The sequence below is a fragment of the Sparus aurata genome, chromosome 15 (assembly GCF_900880675.1).
Source record: "Sparus aurata chromosome 15, fSpaAur1.1, whole genome shotgun sequence".
NCBI classification, from domain to species: domain Eukaryota; kingdom Metazoa; phylum Chordata; class Actinopteri; order Spariformes; family Sparidae; genus Sparus; species Sparus aurata.
In genome coordinates, this window is record NC_044201.1 from 5,604,830 (window position 1) to 5,614,230 (window position 9,401).

General features: G+C 38.5%; 2 protein-coding genes across 4 annotated transcripts; both read left to right on the top strand.

The window, feature by feature from the left end:
* Window positions 1-182: 182 nt before the first annotated feature.
* LOC115596068 (CMRF35-like molecule 1) lies at window positions 183-3,089 on the top strand. 2 transcript variants are annotated; one of them, XM_030440853.1, is made up of 10 exons: window positions 183-349; window positions 614-756; window positions 844-940; window positions 1,054-1,395; window positions 1,561-1,684; window positions 2,038-2,129; window positions 2,214-2,248; window positions 2,663-2,740; window positions 2,847-2,915; window positions 3,035-3,089. In XM_030440853.1, exons 1-10 carry the CDS (start codon window positions 304-306, stop codon window positions 3,077-3,079), a joined length of 1,071 nt encoding a protein of 356 aa, XP_030296713.1. In that variant the 5' UTR covers window positions 183-303; the 3' UTR covers window positions 3,080-3,089. The 2 variants fall into 2 exon arrangements, with proteins under 2 accessions (XP_030296713.1, XP_030296712.1); XM_030440852.1 differs by having other exon boundaries at window positions 614-940.
* Window positions 3,090-5,043: 1,954 nt separating this feature from the next.
* On the top strand, window positions 5,044-9,037 carry LOC115596071 (CMRF35-like molecule 5). Of its 2 annotated transcripts, XM_030440855.1 has the most exons (9): window positions 5,044-5,131; window positions 5,859-6,179; window positions 6,326-6,625; window positions 6,776-6,878; window positions 7,080-7,177; window positions 7,294-7,325; window positions 8,058-8,132; window positions 8,431-8,505; window positions 8,638-9,037. In XM_030440855.1, exons 2-9 carry the CDS (start codon window positions 6,077-6,079, stop codon window positions 8,680-8,682), a joined length of 831 nt encoding a protein of 276 aa, XP_030296715.1. In that variant the 5' UTR covers window positions 5,044-5,131; window positions 5,859-6,076; the 3' UTR covers window positions 8,683-9,037. The 2 variants fall into 2 exon arrangements, with proteins under 2 accessions (XP_030296715.1, XP_030296716.1); XM_030440856.1 differs by lacking the exon at window positions 7,294-7,325.
* Window positions 9,038-9,401: the final 364 nt, after the last annotated feature.

A 9,401-nucleotide genomic window follows, 5' to 3' on the forward strand; every position in this document is an offset into this window, starting at 1 on the left:
TATAAAAGAATTAAAAAAAAAAGGTGCTGAAGATTTTTAACTAATCCTCAAATTCTACACAAAAAAGTGTGACAGTCTTTATATGATAGGTCAATGTTTAACTAACGTGTAAGTGAAAGAAGTAGATAAAACTCGATAACATGAAATGAACAGTTTATAATGTGGCCAAACAGGCAGTGCATTGTGGCAAAGCCATGGTACCACCATACCCAAAGCACAGTGTTCAAATGAGGAAGCCAGCCAGTACAAAATACCAGCTGTAGTAAAGGGAAGTGCTCACTTAATGTCAGCACTGATGCAGGCATGATGTTTCCATATGTTCCTCACCTAATACTTGCTGGACTTGTGGGTAAGTCAGCTAAGCCTTAATCAGAAAGCTATGCATACGTGATAGTCAGGTTTACAATTGACAGAATATTGATAACACTGTATGAAACGAGCCATCAATATTAATCATTCATAATGTGTCACAAATTCACAGTTATGTCATAATACTGACCTGTAACAGATGTGTAGCATACTTATGTGATTGAATAACCTGTAACTGATAGTGATATACACAATGCGTCTAAAGGCACCGCTATGAGTTGAATGTCTGCTGTTGTTTTGTCAGGAATTCACTGTGACATTATTACAGTGAGTAAAGTGTCAGTCAAGGCCAGAGGCTCCATCTCTATCCCGTGTCTCTATGAGCCACACTACAGAGACCATGTAAAATACCTGTGTGTAGGAAAGCCCTGGCTCTCATGCAAAGAGGTAGTTAAGACAAACAAGCCACATAGTTCAGGTAAGTTTTTAATTTTCGATGACAAAACACGAAACATTTTCACGGTGACTATTAAGAATCTGGCAGCGGCGGACACTGGTTACTGGTGGTGTGCTGTGGAGTTGAACTTGAAACCTGATATCAAAACAAGTTTTCAGCTGTCAGTCGCCACAGGTAAATCCACTAAAAAGTTTAAACACATTTAAAATCCTTGTCAGATTTCCTCGAAATGTCTCAGGTAATAAAACAGACTATGCTTAATTTGTGTGGTGCTTTTTTTTCTTAAGATGATCCAATTCTGTACGTGGACAAGCAGGAAGTTGAGGCATTTGAAGGAGGAAGTGTTACTGTCATTTGTCGCTATAATGAAGATCCAAAAGTAACAGAGTGGTGCAGGCTGGGTAACCCCAACTGTGTGACGGATAAGACTGGAGTAATTGATGGAACAACAGTGACCATCAATGCAAGTGTCCCAAAAGTTCTCAATGTGACCATGAGTGAGCTGAGGACAGAGAGCAGCGGCTGGTATTGGTGCACCAATGGAGACTTTCAGGTCCCAGTGAATGTGATTGTTAATGAGTCAACCTCAACTACTGCCACAGCATCTACAGTGACCTCCAGGACAGCAAGTGAGATACAAAACATGTACTTTTTAAAATAACTTAGCGACCTATTATAAAAAGTAAGTCGATAAGTAGTATATGATATGTTCATGTCAAACATAAAAATACCTTGATATAATCTGTATTATGGATTAATGTGACTGTCAACACGTATTTACTCAAAATGTACAGGTACACGTCCAACCACTACCCAGCATTCTTCCCTGCTTACCAGTACAGAGCCACATACAGCTCAGGCCACAACCTCTACCATATATGGCTCAGGTGAAGACAGCCTGCAAGATGAACACAGGAGGTGTGTACTACTTTATTTTAATTAAATGTGTCAGTGGGCTCATCTTTGATTCAAAGTTTACTCTGCATTATATTTTCTCTGAACCCTCTGTGTCTCTTTATTCAGCACAACTGATAAGATATATTGTTTGAAACATTTCTTACACTAATGCACATATTTAAGAACGGAAGTTCATTTTTTAAAATGTTTTAAACAGTCAGATTGTTTTGTTGCAGTGATGCACACAGTTCTCTTTCAGTCAAACTCCAGATTAAATGTGTCGGTTTTTAATACGTTTTTGTCATGAATTAAACTAATGAAAGAAGAATGCATGCACAGGCCAGTTTTCAACCAAATGCTTATTTGTCTTCTAGTTCCACTCTGATGACGGTTCTCATTCCCACCCTCATCGTACTGCTGTTGCTTGTTGCTGCTGCCTTTCTGGGATGGTGGATGATAAGACGTGGTAAGTCTTTTGAAAGCTCTGCTTTAACAAATGTATTCTTGAGTGAAATATTTGTCATCCTAAAATATCTAATGTGTGTTTCAGGCAAGACCAAACCTGAGGGGTCTGACATGACTGTGGTGAGATCTATCAATGTATTTCTGATTATTATGTTTGGTTAATAATATAAGATTCGTGTCATCACCTGCATATTTTCTCTTTGCTTGGTTAATAACAAAACATTTTACAATGTGTCAATATGTGGACCGATCATACAGCATATAAAGTGAACAGCATTTCTTCCAAAGCAGGCTCCACTGTATGTAGCCTGAGAAGTGAAACCTGTGAAACCCCCAGTCTGTTTAGTGTTTTACACTGTGTCACAACTTTTTTGGAATAGTACCTGTAAGTAGGTGAACATTTATTTAAGCTGGTTTGGAAGGGTTGAATGGCAGCTGAATTCGAAAGGGTTGTAATGTTAGACAAGCACAACATTCAACATAATGTAATATATAATGAAATTAATGTCATATTTTCTAATTCACTCATCATAGGGCTCACAAACTGGGAATGATCCTGATGTGCACTACTCCACCATTGTTCATGTTCAACATGTGGCAGCCCAGAAGAAGGTAAACCACACAAGGAAGACTAGTTAACTTTAAGAGATATTTAAAAAAGAGAGACAGTTTCTGAAAACACATTTGACCAAATGTGTCTTTGTTTGTCCTCATCCAGCAGCACCATCCACCTGAAGAGAGTGTGATATACAGTACCACTGTCATAAGGGATAGTGTGCAACAAACGGTATGTGATTTATCTGAACTCATATCAGCATCTCAATCATCAGTTCACAAGTCAATTCAATTGTTGTCAGCCCATAATGATTCAGCATTCTTCTCTCTGTTCTTGTTTTCTCTCATCAGACTGAACCAGCAGACGGTAGTGTGATATACAGCACACTACAGTAGCTCCAAAGTACAAAAAACCTGACTGAACTCATTCTGATGTGCAACTTTATGCATAGTGTCTTTCTGTCAGTCTGAATAAATCAATGTATCCTGCAGCCTGCATCAGAGATGTGCTATCTTGGAGACGCCCTGTGTTATTTTATACAAATGTGCGCACACACAGGTTATCCAATGTTTAAATAAAATGATGAAAATCTTCTTTTCCACCAAAAGCAAATGCTGAAAAGACACAAATTAATGTGTTATGGAATGTCACTATGGTGCTAAGTTGAGATAATTTAAACTGATAAGAGGACGTTGTCAGTGTGCATGTAGGACAGTTATAGTGTCTGATGGTACAAAAAAGGCAGGAAAGCGTATTTGTTGCTGAAATGGTATAACTGTCTTGCTGCCTCTTTTCCAGTCACAGAGATGACATATAGCCACTGAAGGCTAGAATGATTCCAGAGCACTTTCATGGTATATCTGATCATTTAATTGTTTACTGATAGTCGCCAGTTGATCTCATGGTCGATCCAGGGTTGTTTTTACAATATCTGGCATAATCAAAGACAGGCGGATTCAATTATTGTATTAAATAAATGAAAATAATTGCAAATAAAACAAGTGTCATCTTTCTTTAAGCATATAAAGGCTGGAATTGAAAAACCTACCAATTAACAAAAGTGAAGAACAGATTTTTATTTTTTCTATTTCAATAATGTATAAAGTGCTTTGTAACTCAGGTTTAATACAACATTACTTACTATGTCCAATGCAAGATTAAATCACCAATGCAAAATGTAGCTCCATAACTGTGTGCTTTGCAATCGCAGCCTATGAACTGCCTTAATAGGAGAAGAAAGATAGATTTTGAAGAGTTGCTATTGCTTGTTCAAGAAATCAGGAAGTGGATAATTAGACGATGCATTGGTGTTGCATGTTCATTTCTCACTTTCTCTGCGACATGGCCGTTCATCTCAGAATTCTTGTCATCCTCACGGGACTCACAGGTCAGTCACAGAGGTCGTTTTATGTGTACAAATTCTTTTGAGCTGCTCATGTCAGATGAGCAAGGCACGAGTGATTACATGTACATAAATATATTTTGTTATTATTTAAATGTCAGTAAGAAGTAGAGGTGCACCGATCAGGATTTTTGGGGCCGATCACCGATCACCGAAAGCAGTATCTGCCGATCCCGATATTGCCGATCACCGATCACAGCGTCAAATCCATAAATTCTTCTATATTGTTGTCTTGTGTAACTTTCATATATTTAATTAATGATTCTTCTTACACAACATTGACATTGTATTATTAAGTATAAAAATTAGGAGATGAGAAAGTATCATGAATTGACCACCGTTTTATTGCAGGCTGAGGCAATGTGCAATATTTCACATTTTAGAGACTCTCTTAGAGACAACTTGGACTCAGCTTACATAGAGTAACTGTAGATTACTAGTGGGAATGCATGCAGTCAGGATGGGAATTTTGTCATTTTAGGGGCAAGTCCATTTGGCCTTCAGTTTTTTTTTTTTTTTCAGGGGCACCAAGGCCACATGACAGGGCACAAAGACCACTGAGTAAAATGTGTTGATTTACCTTTCAGACTGATACCATAACATCCTAATTTATAATAAGACATGGATTGTGTATTAAAACATTTTTTTAATACCAAAATCAAGTTAAAGTTACATTAGAAAGTAGTTTTTGTTAAGTAGGGTTAGGGTGAGGTGGGTTTTGTGACACCTCACTGAATATTAGTGTTATTGAATATTTCTCCCAATAGAAATTCCCCAAAATTATGGCAAAGCACATTTTTTCCAAACAAAAAATTGTAGAATAACCAGCAGGAGACCACTGATGTGTGGAGTGATTTTGGTGACACTACACTCTGAATAATAGTGAAGTCATTGAATTTTTTGTAGTTTCTCTTTTCGGTGTTGCACTTTGTAGACGGTCCCTGCGCCCTCGTCTCACAGCTGGCTGACCATACAGACCACAGTTAATTTCCAGACGCTCGTCTTGGTTAACATACGGTTGTAGCTCGTTGTCTTCCTCACTACGGTAGGAAAGAGCCGTCGTTTGTGTTTTAACAAGGTTTCACTTATGAGTTATTGATCCGGGAAGTTCGAATCTGTGAATATATTTCCAAATTTACCGGACTAAATCATACCACATAAGTCAGTTAATTACGTATCATGTCAAAACCGGCTGCGCTCGCTCGCTGTGCTGTAAGTTCCGTTCTTCTGTTTTGAGACGCTGCTGCTGTTTGAGAGACTTTCACGTGAGATCATCGTGATGATGAGACTCCACCTGCGCGAACCGCGGACTCACTGAAGTTACTGTGAGTGACTACTGTGCACTCAGGTGGCTGTAATTAAAGGCAAGCCCGCTACGCTGACCGGGCCAGGGGCACAGAGGCCACTGTGGCCGTATGATGATTTCTTTTTTCACGGGGCATCAAGGCCAAAGTGCGGGGCAACGGCGGCCATGAAATTACCTCCCTGCATGCAGTTAATGCACTGTCTTTATACTTAAACGTCATCTGATCGGCCTGATGTGATCTATTTTGAGCACTCCGATCAAAACCGATAGGGGCATTATCGGCCGATTGCGATCGGTTGCCGATCGATCGGTGCATCTCTAGTAAGAAGTGAGTGAAAGCATAGAAAAGCATAGAAAAGTCCTACTACTATAAAGCAGTTAACATCATTGTCAGTGGGCAGGTCATATAAAAGAAGAATACTGTTTGCTACATCTGCAGTAAATGATGGATCTCTGTTTGTTGCAGGAATTCACAGCATAACTACAGTCAGTAAAGTGTCAGTGAAGGCTGGAGGCTCAATCTCTATCCCATGTCTCTATGGGCAACGATACATAAGCAATGTGAAATACTTATGTAAAGGATATTATTGGACCTCCTGCTCATATGAAGTTAAAACAAACACACAAAGTTCAGGAAAGTTTTCAATCTCTGATGACGATATCCAAAGAATCTTCACTGTGACCATGAAAGACCTGAAGGAACAGGACAGTGGTTATTACTGGTGTGTTGTGGAGATTAATAATGGAGGAGATATAGAAAAGTCTTTCTACCTGTCAGTCACCAGAGGTAAGAACCCTTTAGACATATTCATTTATCTACTTTGTTAAATTTGAACAATTTGGATGAAATAAACTGAGGAGGATTCATTGTCTGCACTGGAGACTGATTATTAGGCTACCCACATTTTTCTGCTCAATCATTGTCCTCTTAAGATACACCAGCTCTTCATGTGGATCATCGGGAGATCACAGGATTTGTTGGAGAGCAAATAATCATCAACTGTCACCATTCTAACCGTGGAGAAATGAAGTGGTGCAGGCTGGGCCGCTCCTGTGTGACCGAGCAATCTGGATCAATAGACAGAACAGAAGTGACCATCGATAGGAGTCTCCCCAGTGTTTTTACTGTGGCTATGAGAGGACTGAGGACAGAGAGCAGCGGCTGGTATTGGTGTGTCCAGGGAGACTTACAGATGCCAGTACATTTAACTGTTACTGAGAAACCAACAACTAGTAAGTACAACAATTAAAAAAGTATGAAATATCAGATTCTACATATCAGTCAGGTGCAGTCTTTTGGTAAACAATGTGATTTAACATAGAAGAGATAATAGGAATAAGTATTTGTCATCTTACTCATCATTGTCTTGTTTTGGATTAAAGTCACTGTTGCAGCAACAACACTCTTAACCACCACTGAGCCTGAGAATCCCACCACTGCTTCTGTAGACAAAGAAACTACCATAGTTCACAGTGAACAGCAAAGGTAAGGTATGAAGAGAACTGCAGCCATTTTGTGGTCAAATTAATTAATCTCTGTACATATTGTTAATATAAGGTGGTTTGGTGTTGTACTTAGTAATAAGGATGATGAATCGAATTTGTATTACAATGTAGTTATGTTTGAACGAGGGCATCCTGTGTATCTTAATTACCTTGCGTTTTTACATTTGTATTTATGCTGCAGTGATTCAATTGACCCAAGGACCCTCATCATCTTTTTGAGCTTGATGATCTTCATCGCATTTGTCACCATTATCATCTGGTTTATGTTGAAAAAGCACAGTAAGTCTTGTTCAATTAATTTCATGTCTAATATTTATGTCATTTTTAAATATGTATTTCTACTACAGACTGGTGTGCATTAAGGGTAAATGGAGTTTTTACTGTTTCACTTTTAGAACAGGCCAAAGCTGCAGCATCAGCCACAACGATAAGATTTGGTTATTTTTTCCCAAAACTTTTCTCAAAGAAAGCTGTAAGGATGGACAGTACACAGGCCATTTGTTTACAACTCAAAATGATCAAGAAACATATTCTGATGTAGAAGATAGATGCTTCCCTTAGAGAGAGATATGTATTTCTATGTATAAGACATAATAGAGATTACAGTCATCAGATAGAACATGTACAGCTTGGGTGTAGAATTGCAAAGTGTTCCAATTATTGTGGCTAAGAAAGTGCTCACAATCCTCGCACTTTCCAAGACTTTACCTCAGGGCTTGCTGGTTCTGCTCCAGAGCAGGGTTAGCCCTGAGCTTTGTGTGGTTATAGCTTGAAAGCAGTGGGCTAAAAATGGCTGGTGTGAAACAGGACTACAGTAAACAGAGATGTCATGAAGTATTCAAGAATGTCACATTGGCTGCGTGTTCCAACGAACATTTAAGCCACGGCTAGTAAAATTGCATTTTAAATTTTTCATCCCTGGCTCAGATTAAACCCTTGATGAACAATTTGTGTGTGATAACTATTTGACTTGATAAAACATTTTAAGTCAAGTCAATGTCTATTGTCAGTATAAAATGATATTTATGTCACCCAAAATCTCAACCTCTAGCCCAGGGCTATGTTGTGTTAAAACCCCTTTTGTTGTAAAATTATTTGATATTAATCAAAATCTGAAAGTGATAATGTCATTCATAACTGTCTCTCCTTCCACATGCAGACTTCATGCACGGAGAGCAATGTGGATGTGATGTACAGCTCTGTGGTTTTCAAGAGGCCAAACGGTGTCCTAGAGGTAAATGTAAAAAAAAAACTGAGTCTCTCACTGATTGTCACGTTGTTCAGTGCTTATTTGTTCTTGACTATTTAGTTGTAGGTCAAAAAAAAGTTTAGATGTTGCTTTTTAATTTCATTGCTTTTTTCACCAAATCACAAATCACATTGCCTCAGGGGTTTTACAATCCGTACAGGGTCAACTCTTAGCGCAGGCTATGCAGCGTAAAAAGCCCTTTTTTTTATCAAAAATGACTTGAAGTTAAACAAAAACAGAGAGTGATCATCTCATTCATAACTGTCTCTCCTTCCTCGTGCAGACTTCATATACTCAGAGCGATGTGGATGTGATGTACAGCTCTGTGGCTTTGAAGAAGCCAAAATGTGTCCTCAAGGTAAATATCAACAAAACAGAATCACACACTGATTATCACATGTTGTTCAGTAAGTGTTTCTTTCTTCCCAAAACATAACATTATATTTTTGTTTATCTTATTACATTTTTTTTACGTCTTTTTTCCCCGCAGGCTGAAGCAAATGATGACAGTGTTACATACAGCACATTGGCTTAGCACCAGCACAGCCTTCAGCCATGTTTCCTCTTTTTTTCTGTCTATGTTTTAGTCTAATTAGATGAGTTCTTTAAGTGATAGTGTTGGATTATGTTATCTGACGTAATTATTCGGTTGTGCAGTAACTTCTCTCTACTTCGGTTTTACACCTTCTCTCTACTGGTTCCTCTTATGCATTTAAAAGAAGCTTTGCCCTGTTTGCTTATATGGTGTTAAAGGTCACATTAAGTTTGCATGTGTTTGCATTTATAAGTGCATGTGTCGGAGCACTGTTTAGCTCAGTTGAGCTAAACGGCGCTCATCCTATTTTCTGTAATGTCTTCAAGTTGTTCTATCAATAAAGTCATAAAGGCCAAAAAAATATTCTTTAAAAAATATGTGTGAGCTCTAAACTCATAAATCTTCATCGGTCAGTCTTGTCCTCTCTTCATGACATGTTTATCGTCAAACAAAGCTGCTACACAAAATCGATGATTCTGTAGAGCCAGATAGTGCAGATATCAGCTGCTTAGTGAAGACTCGTAGAGGTTTCTGGATCTACAGTCAGCTAAAATAGAAATACTGTCAACAGATGAAACAAACGGCACAAAGTGATAGACGGCTGCTTTACATTGCGCATCTTTTAACTACTGTTGTAAAATAGGGTATAAATAGACTTGCTGTGAAAACCATCTGTGAACACCAACACCAATGAGTCACGCTCGGGACTTTTGTTGAAT

What these genes read in the sequence shown, in the direction of transcription:
- LOC115596068 (XM_030440852.1), top strand. Translation starts at nt 304, where the DNA reads ATGATGTTTCCATATGTTCCTCACCTAATACTTGCTGGACTTGTGG. An exon ending in AGGGGTCTGACATGACTGTG is followed by an intron (nt 2,249 to 2,662) that starts GTGAGATCTATC and finishes CACTCATCATAG; the next exon opens with GGCTCACAAACTGGGAATGA. An exon ending in ATGTGGCAGCCCAGAAGAAG is followed by an intron (nt 2,741 to 2,846) that starts GTAAACCACACA and finishes GTCCTCATCCAG; the next exon opens with CAGCACCATCCACCTGAAGA.
- LOC115596071 (XM_030440855.1), top strand. Translation starts at nt 6,077, where the DNA reads ATGAAAGACCTGAAGGAACAGGACAGTGGTTATTACTGGTGTGTTGTG. An exon ending in GTTTATGTTGAAAAAGCACA is followed by an intron (nt 7,178 to 7,293) that starts GTAAGTCTTGTT and finishes TTTCACTTTTAG; the next exon opens with AACAGGCCAAAGCTGCAGCA. An exon ending in GGCCAAACGGTGTCCTAGAG is followed by an intron (nt 8,133 to 8,430) that starts GTAAATGTAAAA and finishes TTCCTCGTGCAG; the next exon opens with ACTTCATATACTCAGAGCGA.